The 19014-nt window shown below is 42.5% G+C and overlaps 1 protein-coding gene across 1 annotated transcript in view; it reads left to right on the forward strand.

Moving 5' to 3' along the window:
* LOC148501119 (BAR/IMD domain-containing adapter protein 2-like) overlaps positions 1-19014 on the forward strand; it is a 130413-nt gene that overhangs the window by 101563 nt on the left and 9836 nt on the right. Inside the window, exons 7-11 of the mRNA XM_088450959.1 lie at positions 9700-9852; positions 11918-12127; positions 14876-15113; positions 15468-15669; positions 17942-18013. Of these exons, the coding sequence (XP_088307085.1) occupies positions 9700-9852; positions 11918-12127; positions 14876-15113; positions 15468-15669; positions 17942-18013 (875 nt within the window). The remainder of the gene's footprint in view (positions 1-9699; positions 9853-11917; positions 12128-14875; positions 15114-15467; positions 15670-17941; positions 18014-19014) is intronic.

Genomic DNA, 19014 nt, shown 5'->3' on the forward strand with positions numbered 1-19014 from the left:
GGGACATAATGTAAAGCTATACGATATAGGCCTATTGGGTGATTTTGTGATCCGCAAATAATTGCCACGACCATCTTATAGTGTGTACCCCAAATCCACCCAATTCATCGTTTGATGAATTGGGTGGTTGCATCTTCCCATGTGCTGCACATCAGATGGGACAATGCCATGCGGATGACCTGTGTTGGTGCATTAAGCATGTAATGATATATTGCTTCATTGTACAGCGGATCGTACAGTGTGTACGGCGATGCAATATATCATTACATGGTATAGCTGGGTCGGCTCATCGCTGATGTGTGTACCCAGCTTTGGTGGATGTCACCTGTCTCTGGCATATGCTAGGCATATAAGGTACTGTTGCCAATCTACAAATATCTTTAAATAGCTGCCGCTTTGCAAATGCAGGTGCAGGTGTTTTGGTAAATGCAATTGCTCTATATATATTTGTCATCATTTTGCTGCTTATAGAAACAGAGCAGTGATATTATATCACTATTAAAACTGAACAATGGACCATTAATGTCCTACAGTATGCAGGAATTTTCTTGCATCCCTGGATTCAGAACCTTTGGTAAGAGAAACTTGTTCCAACATTTGATCCCAAGGGAACATTTTGTGCGTGTTTTTAATTATCTCAATTCTTGAATGTCTAAAGGTGGGTACACAATATAGCGATATATCTGCAGATGATGGTCACTCATACACACTGAATGTCCATCATCTGCGTGCTGCAGTGGGTCTGGCCGGCCTGGTGGCATGTAGGAGGCGTGTCCCGCCCCCTTCCCCGCGGCTGCCGCTGTGAGTGTACAGGCGATCGGCTGATAATCTGTACACACTTGCCGATGGACAGATATATCTGTAGACATATCTGTTCATCGGCTGTGTAGCACAGTCAATGCGATATGTCTGTGAACGATGTCGTACATATCGTCTGTACACACTGGCCGACGGGGGTACAATATATTGGCCGATCAATTGATCGGCCAGTGTGTAACCAGAATTAGGTGTCTTGAAAATGTTGAATTATTCACATGCCTGGACAGAAATCTGGACATTGTAGTTCTGTAGGGGAACTCCACTCTCCCTCTACTATGTAGATTAATTATGTTTTGAGTTATTTTTTGGTTTTAGTATACCATGGTCATGAACATCACCCCCTGTGAATAGCTCAGCACGAAAACTTTGAGAAGAGGCTTTATTTTGAGGCAAGGGATTAATATTAAATATAAAGTTAGCCTATCTACGTACAGTATATCTATTTTAATAGTAGCAAAACAATATTTCCATAGCCAATTTGTAGGGGATGTTTACAGGACTGGTGTAGCCCCAAATATGAAAGTGGATCAGGCCTCTGCCATGGTAATCCACATTGTGGCACTTGGTATGTATGGTGTATTAATGGTGAATCATACTGTGGTGCTGACAGGTTTATAGTTTTGCCAGTATGACCACAATCCAAGCATAGTTGCCAACATTCTACCATTGTGTCCATGGTTTTTGCTGCTGGGCAGGAGCATCGAAGATGTCGCACTGTGTACTCGCTCAGACTACCATGGAGCACTGCAGTCCCGCAGCTGTTTAGCCACCGTTCCTCTGCGTTACGGCGTCGGGATGAAGATAGGTGCCTGTATTTCGAAGCCTATCTTAAATCCTCTGCCGGGATTCCGATGTCGGGATTGAGACCGAGGATTGAGGTCTCATAACTACATTCCGTCCCCATCATGACCTGTTTTCTGTATTTGATTATACCGTGTTTTTTCTTTTTGCATCTTAAATACTACTTCTCTATAAAAATCAGCGCATAACTCCCAAGGAAAAAGGATGGATGATAAGTATTGCATTCAGCATGTAGTAAAAAAAATTTTTTTTGTGCATTTGGTCAAGCTTGAAAAATAGGTACATTCTTGGGGACCAAATTTTCAGGGACAGATTTTAATACTAACTTAAAATAAAAAATGAGCTGGATAAATGCAGCCACCAATTGACATAATTGAATAATTTATTGTTTCAGCAAAAATAAATGCTATGCAGTAAAAGTGTCAAATGACTACTAGTGCAACAAGATAACTATATTCCATTTAAAAAGATACATAGCATCGACAATAGTTGCTAAATTCATTGAACTAGCGTATATTGAAAGGCAAATAACACATAAAACAAACAATAAAACTTTGTGTAGTCATTTGACATTTTTACAGCATAGCATTTATTTTTGCTGAAACAATAAATGATTAAATTGTGTCAATTGGCGGCTGCATTTATCCTGCACAGTTTTTATTTTAAGTTTGTATATTTTGTGGAGTTAGCAATTTCTCCTTTCTTATAAACTGTATTACATTGGTGGTTTCAGGCTCTGGAGAGATTCTTTTAAGTCACAGGTTTTAATACTATCTGGGACAGTCCCTGGACACTAGCGACAGTTAGCAGTCTAATCTTAAATTGCCTTTTTTTCTGAAAAAGTAGCGGCCTTCCCTACTATTATTTTTCAACCTTATTAGTAACATTAGAACTTAGTATTATTTTTACTGCCATACCAGAAATGTACAGACTACAGCAGCTTTAGTCAGTCTCCTAGTAATGAAGGATTATACATACTATAACAGTTTCCCCACATAAGCATTGACTAGAGTGGTGGGGAAAAAAGTGAAAACACAATGAATAGTGAATGAATAGGTCGACATAAAGTTGATACAGCTTGAACAAAAGTAACTCTTCAGTGCTGACATTTAGGGGATCATTATCCATGAGACCGGTTTTGTGTTGGGTCTTAGTTGGAATGCATGAAAAAAAGAGAATAATTGAGCAGCCATAGTCTTATAGTAAACACATATTAAAAGCTTCTTCCCTCATTATACGGTTCGGGCTTTTGATTTCCTGTGTGCCTGGCTCTATTTTGCCTTACCCCTCGTCCATTTTTCATTAGCATGTCAGCTGTGTAGGGGTGGAGGGGGATGGAGGGAGGAACAACATTTGGCTCCAGTGATTTAGAAAGGCTTGGGCATTATCTCTGCATCCCTTTTGTAAACACGGTCGTCATGGCAACCATTACTTTTGGTTCACAGTTTGCCTACTTGAGGCCAGTCTGGTAGGAGAGTGGTATTGGGAGGGAGGGGGGGTGATGAGGTGGGAAGAGATGAAGCTGGTGTTGGATACAGTGGGAAGGGAGGGGGTAATGAATAGTGTCTGTTTCTGAAAAAGAATGTAAGGATTCCACTCCTCTTACCCAACTTAATGCTTTGGTGCCATCCTGTTTATTCAACCACAGATCAGGAGGCCAGAGACCTCGTGGTAACCCTTTCTCTGTCCAAATGTTCTAAATGTTCCTCATGCTGAGGCATGGTTTATTAATTCCTGCTTGAATATTACGGATGTATTCACAGGCTTCGTAGGATCGTCTGACTCAGCAAGAGATGTTTTGACATCTTTATTAATTAGCTAAAGTTTAAAATGACTGAGAGATTAGCTGCAGGTCCACCAGATGTTTCATAATTGTTCTGGGACCGGGGAACTCTGTTGATAAATAAACAAAAGTCAATCACCTTATCGCCTTTTAAGTTAAACAATCTGGATTTTGTCTCCCAGCTGACAGACTGACATCCTTATCGGTGACTATTCATTTTATTTGAATGGATACACGAGTTAAAGTCTGCCAGGTGAACAGTTTAGCACGAAAATAAAGACAAAATAATTCAATATTTTTTTTTCTTAAAAAAAAGCCAAATTCTCAGGCAGCATTTTGACAGTATGACGTGAATAGTGTATGTGTTCAGCAATTTAACTTAAAAAAATATTGTCTGATTTTCGCAGAACGACTGCTAATGACATCACAGATGGTTTAATATGCCCTTGCTGTTGCTACAGTACATCAGAACATATGGCACCAGTTCAGTGGCATAACTAAGGTATTTTGAGCCCAGGGCAAATGTAAAAATGGAGCCCCTCCCCCCTATGTGTGCGCGGCAAAGGCATGTGTGGCAAAAAAATGGGCGTGGCCACTTAAAGTAGTGTCAGTAGTGTCCCTTATACAGTACCCCCAGTATGCAATGTCCCCAGTTGCGGTCCCTCTTATGCAGGCCCATAGTAGTGCCCCTAGTAGTGGTCCCCCTTATGCAGCCCCCAATTAGTTCCCCTTATGCAGTACCCCTAGTATGCAATGCCCCCAGTAGTGGTCCCCCTTATGCAGCCCCTCATTAGTTCCCCTTATTCAGTACCCCAGTAGTGGTCTCCCTTATGCAGTGCCCCCCCCTATGAAGTGCCCCCAGTAGTGGTCCCCCTTATGCAGTGCTCCTTTATATAGTGCCCCCAGCAGTAGTCCCCCCCCCTTATGCAGTGCCTCCAGTAGTGGTCCCCCTTATGCAGGCCCCCAGCAGTGATACCCCCTATCCAGTGCCCCTTATACAGTGCCCCCTGTAGTTTTCCTCCCTATTTAGTTGCCCTAGTGGTCCCCCCAATGCAGTGCCCCTAGTAGTAAGACCCTTATATAGTGCCCCCAGCAGTAGCCCCCCCCTTTTGCAGTGCCCCCGGTAGTGGTCCCCCTTATGCAGTCCCCCAGCAGTGATCCCCCCTATCCAGTGCCCCTTATACAGTGCCCCCTGTAGTTTTCCTCCCTATTTAGTGCCTCCAGTAGTAGTCCCCTATTATTATTATTGTTTATTTATATGGCGCCACAAGTGTTCCGCAGCGCCTTACATAGTAAGTCCCCTAGTAGTAAGCCCCTTATATAGTGCCCCCAGTAGTAGTTCCCCCCCTCCCGATGCAGTGCCCCCAATAGTAGTCCCCCCCAGTTGTAGTCCCCACCCCAAGTAGTTTCACCCCCCCAGTAATGGTGCCCCCAGTAATGGTCCCCCCCAGTAATGGTGCCCCCAGTAGTGCTCCCCCCCTGTAATGGTGCCCCCAGTAGTGTCCCCACCCTGTAATGGTGCCCCCAGTAGTGGTCCCCCCTGTAATGGTGCCCCCAGTAGTGGTCCTCCCCTGTAATGGTGCCTCCCCGATGTGCAGACACACAAAACAAGTCGAAAAAAATAAAAAAAAATACACTTACCTGAATCCACGCTCCGGCTCCAGCCACTGCTCCCAGCGCTGCACGTCAGTCCTCCCGGGCTGGCACACTCTGCATTATGGGAGAGACGTCATGACATCATGACGTCTTTCCCATTACCCACTGCAGGAGCCGGAAGGGAGCCGGCTCTTGCAGTGGGAGCTCAGCAGTCAATGAGAGTCTGTCTGACTCTCATTGGCTGCTGGTTAACACACACATCGCTGCCGCACTGGCGGCGATGTGTGTGTTACTGCACAGCCTGAGACCGCCCGCCTCCCACCCTCCTCCTGGCGCTATTGGGTAAGCGCTCAGGGGGAGGGAAGGTCTCGGCTGTGCAGCAGAGGACCGGCGCTGGGCGCAGGGAAGCCTAGCGCCGGTCCTTTGTAAATGTGTAGCACTGACCACACACACTGCAGTCAGCGCTACACTGCCTAACTAGGGCGGGTCGGTTCCCCCCACCTCCCCCCGTGCCGCCGGTCCTACGGCGCCCAGGGCACACGCTCTGCTCGACCCCCCTTAGTTACATCACTGCACCAGTTGCATCTAGTTAGCTATCAATTAGTAATAGAGGAGTCCCCCCCTCCCCCAGCTGAATTATTTAGGTACAGATGCAGTGATTGTAATCAGTACCTATGTAATATACTGTCAGTACAAATTGGAAGTGTTTATTCTCCACACGTAAGACTGCTGTCCAGGCAAATATTTTCACTTAGTAACGCAAACAACGTCTTTACCGGATAAAACCATATTAAAACTGTTAGCCATATTCAATTAGAGCGGACCTGAGATACTTTTTCGCCTCCCCAGACTTTCCGCCTACTTCGCCTGTTTTGCAGGCGGAAAAGTATCGCGCACGTGCCCACGTATCGCCGTATTCAATTTGAAAGTAGGCGAAAACAGGACCCGCCAAAACTTGAACATGCGGAAAGTACTGTCAGAATTGGGGAAATCAGCCTGACACCCCCCAAATGATGCTCTGACATGGGGGTTAACTATGATACCCCCCGATTTGGCTTGCTGAGGTATTTGGTGTTTTTAAACAGGCTCAATAGCTGCTAAATAGCGTTTTTTAATAATTACTTCAGAATAGTATTTAGGAGGTTTTTTTTGTTGAAAATAACTTATCCCAGCAAACTTGGGGTACTTGAAAATGGGGGCCAGCATATTTAAAAGTTGCTAAAGTAAAGTTGAAAAAATCATGAAAAATCCACCTGCCGCAAACACCTGCAATCAAAAAAACACATGGGGCATACATGGGGATCCCCCCAGAGTCAAGTTTGCTAGTTTTTAACTTTGTACCCAAACATTTTTTTTTACGCCCCCAAATTTAAAGTCATTTTTTGTGGTGTTCTTAAGTGTTTTTAAAAAAAATGTTTACACAGTTTACCTTTGGGAGACTGTCTGAAGGCTGCACGGGGGTTCCCACAACGTTGCACCCCAAAACCCAAATTCTGCACATTTTTCCACCTCCCATTCATAGGCGAAACTTTTCCGCCTATTACATTGCATTGACTTTCCGCCTAGGCGGAAAGTCTTTTAAATTGAATATGGAGTAAAATCAAAACAGGCAAAAATTACGTCATCGGCGAAAAGTTTCCGCCAAAAACATGCGGAAACGGCTTTTCGCCTCAAATTTAATATGGCCCAGTGAAGGAAACAGATGTTTCACAGAGCCCACAATGAGATAGTAAACAATAAAGTTCACAAGCGCAGTATTTTGAGATAAAACATTACTATCATGCAGCAAATATATTAACAAATAATCTAAACATATATATGTAAGTAAATCAAAACCCATTTGGTTTTAAGGTATATATTGTGCGTACATTTAATAAAAATACTCAAGCTTATCTCAACTTCACTTCAGCCGGTGGTGTGATGAATCATGACCCAAACTTCTTAAAGCCTCCGATTTCGGAATGCAGCCCAGCACCAAAACAAGATCAGAAAAACCTTATAGGGGGTAGTATATCAAAACTTTATCACAAATAAAGATTAAGGAAACGTACATAAAAACCACTTGACACAATGCATATAAAACAAGTGTGAGAACTTCCAACAGCCGTGGTATTTCTTCAATGGGTGCAAGCTTTGAAAGACCGTGAGCAGGAACCTCCAACGTGTTTCGTTTGAACCAAAATTCCTCTAAACGCGTTGAAGGTTCCTGCTCATGGTCTTTCAAAGCTTGCACCCATTGAAGAAATACCACGGCTGTTGGAAGTTCCCAGAATTTGTTACCACTCTGGTCGGACCATCCAGATTCTGGGTTGGGTGACTCACACTTGTTTTATATGCATTGTGTCAAGTGATTTTTATGTACATGTTCTTAATCTTTATTTGTGATAAAGTTTTGATATACAACCCCCTATGAGTTTTTTCTGATCTTGTTTTCATGCTGGGCTGCATTCCAAAATCGGAGGCTTCAAGAAGTTTGGGTCATGATTCATCACACCACCGGTTGAAGTGGAGTTGAGTTAAGCGTGAGTATTTTTATTAAATGTACGCACAATATATACCTTAAAATCAAAAGAGTTTTTATTTACTACACTATCAGCGCCTTCTTGTCTTGTCGTATGTATCTCTATTTTAGATCCATTGACTGGCAAGGATTGCACAAGAGGAGCAGCATTATACAAATTTGGTCACTTATTTATATGTGTATGTTCAAATAGCGCATTGAGGGTTTGCTCTCTATATATGTATATATATATATATATATATATGTAAGTGTAGACAGAAATGCTGTTCTACAGATGTGTCCTCATACATCTAGCCTGAATACACCATGTGGCATGAGAGAGCCACCACGTCCCACGTGACTCTGCTAGCATGGGGCGTCTCTTTCATGTTTTTGCCCTCCAGAAAATGCGTTGCAGTCGCAATGCAATGTACTAGGACGCACCAGGACACTGTGCTGAATAATTTGATATGTGGACCAGTCTGTATATCTGTGTGCTACTGAGTCTGTAAATCAGGGGTGGGGAACCTTTTTTCTGCCGAGGGCCATTTTGATATATATAACATTATTCGCGGGCCCGGTGCAGGCCACGCACCCTCCATGTGATGTCACACCGGATGGAGCCACAAACGCCGGTGATTACAGCAATGCCTGGAGCACCCTGAGGATGCTCTGGGTAGCTGTGTGACTGTCTTAAGCGTCCTAAGGACGCTCTTGGCGGCACTGCTGTATAGATTCTGGCTGCAGGGTGCTATTCTATGCACCCTGCTAGCCAGATGAGGCTAGCAAAGAAAAGCTCCGAGGGCCAGACCAAATGACTCCACGGGCCTTATATGGCCCCCGGGCCTGAGGTTCCCCATCTCTGCTGTAAATTAAGCACAATGGAACTTTGCATGGAAAAAAGCTGTGGCTGCTACAGTGTAGCACTTCGTATACAGACTAAGAGACTTTGGGCCTTACTCGGGAATCTGTGCAGGCGGCAGAGCCATACTGCGCATGTGCAGTACTGGTCCTGCATGTTTGCAAGCAGAGCGGCAGCAGACTGTCAGTGATTTGTCCTCTGCTGCTGTTTGGGGGCAGAGGGAGGGCGACGGCCTCCGTTTTCCAAAACAGTGGCGTGTCACCGCCGTTGAGGGGAAGGGAAGAGGCCAGGATCTCCATCGGTTGACGGAGATTTCCGGGCCTTTTTTCCTCATCTGCAATGGCCGGCCTTCGCGACCCCATGGTCACTCGAGTAGCTGGGGGACACACAGATGTTCCAACGCAGATCGGAACATTGATGCATGCAGGAGGTATGACGTGTACTGCAGCATTTCCATAATTGCAAGGACAGAATAGCAATGCTGCTTGTGTGCAGTTTTGCATTTCCGCCCTGTGCTAAATCAGGCCCTTAGTCGTACACAGCTATACAAGTGTCGCCTATCAATCTGATCATCACAGCCTCCTGGTATGTTCTAGCCACATTACATTATCAACAAAGATGCCCAGCACTAGCAGAGTCGCACAGGACCTGGCGTGCCAAAAGGGGCTGTTTGGCGCGACTGCAACAAGATTGTATGAGGACACATCTGTATAATAGAAGTTTGTAGCTGTGAACCCGACTGAAAAACATAATGGATGGAGGTATATGTGTATGCTTAAGTAGAGACTTGGTAACAGAAACGTTCCAAGAATCTTAAAATATTAAAAAATATTTTTAAAAAACAAGCAAAATGATATTGTTTTATCAGCTTTATAATTATTGTTTTAGAGAATAAATGTTTAGAAAAGCAAAGATACTAAAAAGATATATCAGTGCGTCCATTCATTGGCTTACAAATCGAAACTGATGCTATATAAATGAATAATAATAAATACTATTATATACTGATTTAAACATATTCAGCAGTCTGAGCTTTTGCTGCCTGAGTGCTGGACAATACTCTCTTTATAGACTGTGTAGCCTTTGCCGTCCTTGCTGAGAGAAGAATATTACATGATAATGGAAATACTGTGCTCTGATTATATCTCTCTTTTTATTATTATTATTATTAGAAGGACAAGATAAGCAAAGTACATTAGTAACAAAATAGCTAACAAAGAGAAATATATACAGTTTTTGTTACTTTTTTCCTAGGAAAATGACTACCGTGTCTGGTCTTATCATACAGCGCATTGATGTTATTATTTTACAATGCCTCTTCCTGTTTTCATTTTGCAGTACGTTGAAATCATGAGCACCAAACAGTGCGACTTAGACCAGTTTGTGGCAGAAGGATATAAGGCAGCTCTTACAGAAGAACGACGACGATACTCTTTTCTGGTGGACAGACAGTGTGCAGTGTCCAAACACTTCAGTGCCTATCACAGCAAGGTACTGTACAATACAGGTGTAACAAATAGCATTATCCTCCTGTACTTCCAATGACTCACCCCTGTATCCTGTGATAATCATATGGTACAGCTCTCATGCTTCTCTGTAGTTCTCAGCGGAGAGTTCATACCTCTCATTACAAAACTCCTTGGACATTTTATAGCATTTAGTAAAAATTCCTTGGACAGCTCATACCACTCATTACAAAACTTTTTGGACTTTTCATTCCTCTTGTTAGAAAACTCATTGGACAGTTCATACCTCTCATTGGAAAACTCTCTGTATGCCTCATAGAGTACCTCTCATAGAAAAGTCTTTGGTCAGCTCATACCTCTCATTGGAAAATTCTTTGGATGCCTTATACATAAGACCTCTCATAGAATACTCCTTTGGCAGTTAATACCTCTCGTAGAAAACCCCTTGGTCAGTCAATACGTCTCTTTAGAAAACTATTTGGACAGTTTATATCTCTAAACTCCTAGGACAGCTTATACCTCTCGGGAAACCTTTTGAATAGTTTATATCTCTTATTAGAAAACTCTTTGGACAATTCAAATGTCTTGTACAAAACTCTTTGGAGATTTCATACCTCTTTTAGAAAACTCCTTGGACAGTTTATACCTCTGATTGGTAAACTCTTTGGATGGCTCATAGCGCTCATATGAAAACTCATTACAAGACTTTCCGGCTTTTCATTCTTCTTGTTAGAAAATTCATTGGACAGTTCATACATCTCATTGGAAAACTCTCTGGATGCCTCCTTGATCAGTTCATTCGTCTCTTTAGAAAACTTTCTGGACAGTACATACCTCTCATAAAAAACTCCTTGGACAACTCAGACCTCTCAGAAAACCTTTTGGACAGTTTATATCTCTTATTAGAAAACTCTTTGCACAATTCATATGTCTCATACAAAACTCTGGAGATTTCATACCCATTTAACAAAATTCCTTGAACAGTTTATACCTCCGATTGGTAGACTCTTTGGATGGCTTATACCTCTCATAGAAAACTCCTTGGTCAGTCCATACCACTCTTTAGAAAACTCTTTGGACAGTTAATATCTCTTGTTAGAAATCTCCTTGGACAGTTCATAGCTCTCAATGAAAACTTTTTGGAAGGCTCATACCTCGTTTACAAAACTCATTGGACAATTCATACCTCTCATTAGAAAACATTTTCTACAGTTCCTAGTGTACGTCTCTTTAGATTATCAGTCTTTAAACCCCAAATCCCCTTGTATCATTATAAATTTACCTGTCTAAATCCCACATTAATATAATAACTTTTTTCACCTTCATTTTTTATCATGTCATTTTGAACATATACTTTTGACTACATTTTAAAGTAATCACTCATTCCTAACACAATCATAATCATGTGTATTATTAGAAACTGCATTGTTGTGTAATATTTGGCAGTGTATATACTATGATATGATACAAATCAATGTTCTTATTGACTGACCTGGGACATACTGTAAGCAAAAGTAAAAGTGTATCACAATGATTGTCACAAATTTATATGGGATATAATTAAAATCCCAACAGCGGCATCCCGATGTTAAGTGTTATGGTTAGGTTTGGGGTTATGCACTAAGGAGATGGCTAGGGTTAGGCAGCTGGAGGGGAGGGTTAGGATTAGGCTTCTGGAGGGGAGGGTTAGGCTGTGGGGTGGGATGGGATGGTTAGGCTTAAGCTGCGGGAGATTTGGGTTAGGGTTCAAATACATGAGGACTTTGACCGTCGGGATGCCGTTGGGATTCTGACCATTGGCATCTGATCATCGGGATCCTGTACCCAACCCATCTATATACTGGCATACCATACATACATACCTGTGTTTTACAGGACATTGTGAATACTGTATATGGCACGTTATTGCTGGGCATGAATAAAGTATCATTTTATGAATTATTCTTGATCATAACATGAGGTTCGATATAGTAAAGTAATGTGACACATTTACTTACATGGAGTCCACAGGGAAAACAACAACACAATACATAGATTATGGTTTATGTCAATCAATCATGACTGAATACTGTTTTTGATGTTTTGTGAAGGTGAAAGATCTGTTAAGTGTCAAGCTTCCATCATGGCAACAGTCATGTACTCAGCCCACTAAACTTCCTGAACGTGCCCTGATGCTTGTGAAACAAACCGCCAATGCATCTACTGAGCTGGTCATCTCAGATCCAGTGCCGAGCACTAAGCCACTAGATGTTCCTCCTGAGCTAGCGCCTCTTCTAGGGGGAGGACTGTCCTTGAATCATGTAAGTGAATCCAATTTCCATTTTGAATAAATCTAGACTATAGATTGTAAGCTTGCGAGCAGGGCCCTCCTACCTCTCTGTCTGGTTATACCCAGTCTTCTTACTGTTTTTGTTCCCAGTTGTATTTTATTATTATTTTGTACCCAACAGAATGTACTGGTGCTATATAAGTGTTTAGAAAATAATAAAATTGACTATCCAACATTTGATAACAATTTCCAGGGACATCAGAAGTTTCCATACCCCTAGGAAAACTAAATGGCTCTTCAGCTTAGGTCACCTCACAGTCTTCTTTCTTATTCCACCCTGAGATCTTGCCATGTTATTACAGAATGGCATTCAGTGCGTTTCATTGTTTGTGTGGTGTTCCTCTGGGTTCAAGAGATCATCCAATACAGTACTTATAACAGATCACCAATGTAATTCTCACTCCTACTATGTGCCTGTTTCAGACAGTGCTATTCAATGCTAGTCGCAATGCCAATGCATTCCTTGGATTCCGCACTCCTGGTGCCATGTCTCTACACAAGCTTGCACATATATCTCCAATCGGTATGTTTTTCAGTCGGGTTCACAGCGACAGAAAGTTTTTAGTCTACTTGGAAATCTAACCTGTGGCCAGTGTTCCAACTCTATCTCTGTGCTGACCTTCCAGACCCCCAGTCTGACGGCAATGCAGTCTTTGTTTTGTCCCATTGTCTCTGAGGGGAATATGTGCGAAGTGTCAGCTTTTGCAAACCTCTGCTTCTTTGACCTCAAAGTTTAAAGCGGCAGTAATAGTAAGTGCCAAACTCGCTGGGCTTTCCCCTTAAAATTTGTGATGCTTTTAAACCATCCCGGAAGCACCAGCTGGCAAAATCCACCGCTAAGTTAAACATACTCATTAGAACATGAACTGTCAGCCACTTCCTGAGGCTGACAGTAAAGCTAGACCATAGGGGGTGACCTGTGGTTCTTTCGCAGAGAGAATCAATAAGTTCCACTCACCGTGGGACCCAGTTCCAATTGCTTTAAGCAAGGTACAGATGTGTCATACATCTAGCCTTAATACGCCACACAGCACGACTTGCCTGGCGTGAGCAAGCCGCCAGGTCCTGTACTACTCTGCTAGCGTTGGGTATCTTTAGGACGCACCAGCAGGGCCTGATTCATTTTGGATCGCTATAGCGATCGCAGCTGCAATTACGCACGCAGTTCTGTTGAGAAAATATGTTAATGACTGCAATCGCAAAGCTAGTATAGAGACGCCCAAAGCCAGCATAGAGATGCTCACTGCCGTTTTCACAGATCCGTAATACCTTGCAGTGCTGCGCATACATGAGGAAAACAGGTCTGACCTTACCCAGAAATTGCCAACCTCGTTGCACGCTGTGAGTACACAAGCTGCGTATGCTATCGCAGTGGCTAATTTATACATGCCCCTGTAATGGCGTTCGAATGGACTGGCATGCCTGCATTTCACTGACCACCCCCCTGTCAACACTCCCAAATGCTCGCTTCCTGTCAATCACTCTGCGATGGGTCTGCGTGGTCTCTGCAATCGCTGTAGTGCCTTCGTGCATGCACTGCGATACATAGGCATACGCAGTACACAACATTCGGCCGTCTGCGTGCGTAATCACAATAGTGATCTGTAATGAATCAGCCCTTGAGTCTGTATATGAAGCACAACAGAACTTGGAATGAAAAAAGCTTCGTATATAGGGCCTGATTCAGCAAGGATCGCAACTGCGATTACGAACGCATTCAGCCGACTGTTGCGTTCTGCGCATGCGTATGCATCGTAGTGTGTGTGCGCAATCTAGCCACTGCGATCGGAACTGTGATCGCAGTGGCTACGCAGACCCATCGCAGAGTGATTGACAGGAAGTACCATTTGGGGGTTGTGACAGGGGGGTGGTCGGTGAAACGCAGGCATGCCAGTGCGTTTGAGCGCCGTTGCAGTGGCATGCATAAATTAGCCACTGCGATGCCATACGCAGCTCGAGTACTCGAGGTTACCGATTTCTGAGTAAGGTCAGATCTTGTGCAAGTGTGTGTGAGGCTCCGATTGCACTCGATGTTACCTATGGTTTTGCAGTCTTGCTAAACATTATGGATGTGTGTAAGGTAAAGTGGGCGTCCTTATTTTGTGCTGCGGTGGCATAGCGATCACAATGGATTAGCATATCATTGCAGTCAGACTGCGTGCGTAATCGCAGTTGCGATCCGTAGTGAATCAGGCCTACACATTCAGAGACTCAATCGCACACAGATATACAAGTGTTACATATCAAATTAATCAGCATAGTCTGCTAGTGCATCACATTGCGACTTAGATGCATTTTTTGGCAAAAAAGACACTCAGCGCTAGTAGAGTCTCGCAGGACCTGTCGCGCCGAGAGACTGCAGCAAAGATGTGTAAGGACGCATCTGTAGGTCCATTCATAGCGCTAATGATACTTCTCCATTAAACTTAGCATTCAAGAGAATAGGAACTTTCTTAGGGAAGATAATTTCATGTCTCCGCTTTATGTGAAAGCAGCATACAGTACCTCAGTAGGAGTGAGCAGTTTATTTTTGGCCTTCTAAGGCATCAGGTTGCCAGTAAAATGGGTGGAAGACTAAAGACTAAATAGCAATATTATATTCTCTAGGCCACGTTACATAATGCAGAGGATAAAGGGTGTGTTGTCACAGCTGATACATTTAATTCTAACAATCTCTACAACTTTATTCCTAAACATATTTTTAAAATAATGCTTACAGCGCATGTCAGTACAAGAAGTTCTTCCTATTCCTAATGGAGAGAGTTATCGTGCAAGAGGATCACGTGACATGGGAAGCCCGATTCATATAGAGCCGTTAACACCCAATCAAATTGCTCCACCGCGCCCAGCAACACCATCTTCCCTCACTCCGCCAACACCTAAGGCCAATGAAATGTATTCATGTACATTACCAATGCCACGGAAACCAGCCTCTGAGAATAGACTGGCCACTCTGGGTGAGTATTTTATTATTTTATTATTATCCATCTTTATAACATCTTGTTATGACAAATATTGATCAGCTGTGGTCCCTCCACCGTTCTGGTTCCTTGGCTACTGTAATTTGATTCACTATATTGTAATCCACTAATGGGAACCACCAGTGTGTAGATTGCTGTGACCAGTCTAGTACTGCAATCTGAGGTGACAATTGATAAAGGTGGTATATAGCCATTATATTCTTTAAAGCCAACCGTAGCTTACATGTATTACTATGTCTATCACATACATTATATGTGATAAATGTATATAACATATATGAGTTCACGGCCAAATTTATCTAAACTTCTTCTTTCATTATTCTATTGCAGTTGAGAATAAGACCCTTCCTCGGATCAGCCCCCTGTCTGTTTTGCCGCCTCGTGTGGAACGACGTAGAGTACAAGCTGTCTTCTCTCACACAGCTGGAGAGAACAGCACCTTACTCAACTTCAACGAGGGAGACATTATCCTCCTGTTGGTACCAGAGGCCAGAGACGGCTGGCACTATGGAGAGAATGAAAGCACTAAAATGTGAGTAACTGTGTAGGAGATGGCACTGACTCATTATCCTCAGTGGGTGTGGGCCTTGTCAGCTGCAAGCTGATTGCTGAAGAATAAAGCAGTCGCACTGCATTTATTCAGTCTAATGTGCAACCTCAGTTAACATGATGATAACTACAAACAAATAACAAAAAACATTTATTAAAGCTCTGCAGTGTCTTTGCTGCACTAAGGCCTGATTCAGTAAGGATCGCCGCTGCGAATGCAATAGCGATTACACACGCAGTTCAACTGCGATAGTATGCAATCCATTTACCTTACACACATCCGTAATCCTTAGCAAGATTGCAAAATCATCGGTACCATCGAGTACAATCGCAGCCTCACGCACACGTGCACAAGGTCAGACCTTACTTGCTAACTTCAGCGCACGCTATCAGGCCTTAGGCTGCGTACAGCATCGCAGTGGCTAATTTACGCATGCCCCTGCAACGGCGTTGAAACGCACTGGAACGCCTGCGTTTCGCTGACCACACCCCCATCGCCACCCACAAACGGCACTTCCTGTCAATCACTCTGCGATGGGTCTCCGTAGTCACTGTGATTGCAGTCCCGATCGCAGGGGCCGGTTCGCACACGTGCACATGTGATGCATACGATGTGCAGAACGCAACAATCGGCCAATTGCTTGCGTATTAGAAACTGCGATCCTTGCTGAATCAGGCTTTGAATGGATTCACAAGGATCGCATTGCTGAATCCAAGGATTGCATTGCTGCATATATATGTGCAGCAATGCAAGACCAGCAGATTGTGCTCATTATGATGGGCAGTCCTCCGCTAATGGGCAGATTGGAGCATTCCATACAAAATGAGGGATATCTATAATATACTGCGCACAGTCTGCACACACAGATTAACAAATGAAATGTTCTAATGACCTTCACTGTACATAGGTTGTTCATATTTGGTAGTCAAAAGTAATTACAATTTCCTGGACTTTAGGCCTTGCACGCACCATCAAATATACATTTTCTACCCCTTGTACTTACTAAGCATATTTTGTTATGTAAAAAGAAAAGTAAGTGCAGTATCACCTCATAACTGTCTATACCTCCCATTCAACAGTTAGCTCTCCAAGTCATACTTCTAATACCATCAGGAGCTAATTGTTTCACCTCCAGTTATTGAATTCATGACATACTAATCCATGTACTTACATGGACTGAGCTATCCATGAGCTATCATGCATTAATAGGCACATTATGTTACAGAGGAACAAAGGGCATTTGTGCTACATTTTCTTCACTGTAAATATCGGTTTTGTGTAACTGTATATAAATCGAGCATTATCGCCCTCTGGTGGTATATACTTAAAATTGCATGTTACATAGGGTGAACTATATATTTTTCCTTGCCCCCCAAAAAATACAGATGTTGCTCAATTTATGCTTCCACATTTCTGTAACAGCCAGTCTTATATTCAAATCATGGGTTTTGAATACAGTACCTGCCAAGTGTAGAGCAATCCATGCTGCCCGGTTCAACAAACCTGACGTTGGTGTCATCTACTTATATTTCAACCTGTAACATTCCCAAATGGCGATTTTAAGTAAGTGGTCAAGTTTTGGAGGGCTTTGCTCCATTTAACCACAATTGGAAAACTCTAAGTAACAGTTCAGATTATTTATATTCTATATTGCAAATAGTGGTTTTCAATTTTGTTCATATAGAGATATGTTAAAAATATGAATTGTTATTGGCCATTGAAGCCTGAGTTTGTGAACCTCTAAATTATAATGTGAACCAAACCACATAATGATCTCAGGTTACTTACCATGTTATACTGAACCATTTCATTGCTCCCCTAATGTATACAAATGTCAACAAAATCTTAATAGTATATCTGATTGTTGAAAGAATTGTACTGAATTACAAGTATTGACATAGGTGGGAACATCTTACAAGTAGACTCAGAGTTGTACGCTATTCCGATGTTTGAGGAGGTGAGCGATTATCAGTAAAAGGTGCATGTGTCTAATGCGTCACAATTACCCTATGTTAGTATATTACACATGGATGGAGAGCAGGATTCACATCAATCTGATTACCAGCACGTACTGTAGGGGCGGATCCCATCATGACAACTATAGAATAATTTGGTGCCTGTCACAGTAAGCTCCACCCCAACTGTGATCCTGGTAATTACTTTTGATGTTAATACCTGACTACATTCACAAAGCATATGGGTAAAGATCATGTACAGTTACTGAATATCCTATATACTTTGTTTTTTCCAATAGGAAAGGATGGTTTCCATTCTCTTACACTCGCCCCCTTCCACCAGTAGAGAATTCAGATAAACTTGGCTCAAGGTAAGACATTCTGTGTTGTCATTTTATTCATGTCCATATAGGGAGTATGCAAATCTCCCAGCGTTGTGTCAAGCCGACCTTAAAAATATGAAACAAAATATTAATGTTTTTTTTTTTCAATCTATTTAGCAAAATAGTTGACAAAAACTACCACAATACCATAAACTGTAATATTAATATGTTTTTAAATGTAATTATGCCTGTGCAGCTATATGCAATAAATATGGAGAAAAAAATTGTCCTTGGAACCGCATCCACTGTTTCATACAATCTTTTGAATTTGTAGTGTTAGGTACAAAGTGTCCAAATTATTCACAAACCAGTATTCAGATATGTAACCATCTTTGTGCATCATTTCTTGTTATTTTGTTATTTTAAATATGAATTATTACAAAGCACTTACATGCTGATGACACAGATGAATGTGCAGACTCAAAAGGGCCTCCTCCTCCTCCTCCTTGTCCTTTTCTTCCTCCTCCGTATCCATTGTCCAAAAGATACGTCTGGAAGCAAGCGTATTTTTACGCTTCCATAGAAGTACGCATAGCCTGCAGTCGCATCAACACAACCTCACTGAGCTTAGCCTACTGAGCTTAGCCTACGGCCCATTTCAGTTAATTTATGCCTCTTCGGTTGTGAGTGGAGATGGTATTGAGATGCGTATGCTTTGCATCACCTGTTTTAGCTTAGTTCTGGAGCATGCACAGTGCGACAACTAGGGATGTGCAGGCTCGGTTCTACTCGGTTCCGTTCGGTTTTTTTTACCGAATCTTATTGGCTATCCAAAACTCGTGACAGCTGAAACCCAATAAGATTCGGGAAAAAAAACCGAACGGAACCGAGTAGAACCGAGCCTGCACATCCGTCGCCGACAACACCAGATAGGCTCCGTAAACAAGAGCTTTAGACCTGTACTCCGTCTATTTTTATCTTTCCGCTATTGTAAAATATTTGAGGTTTGTTGCTTTCTCTCCTAAATCTGTAAATTGTTTATTTAGCAT

This window comes from Taudactylus pleione, unplaced genomic scaffold (genome assembly GCF_031769625.1).
Source record: "Taudactylus pleione unplaced genomic scaffold, aTauple2 ptg000535l, whole genome shotgun sequence".
Lineage (NCBI taxonomy): Eukaryota > Metazoa > Chordata > Amphibia > Anura > Myobatrachidae > Taudactylus > Taudactylus pleione.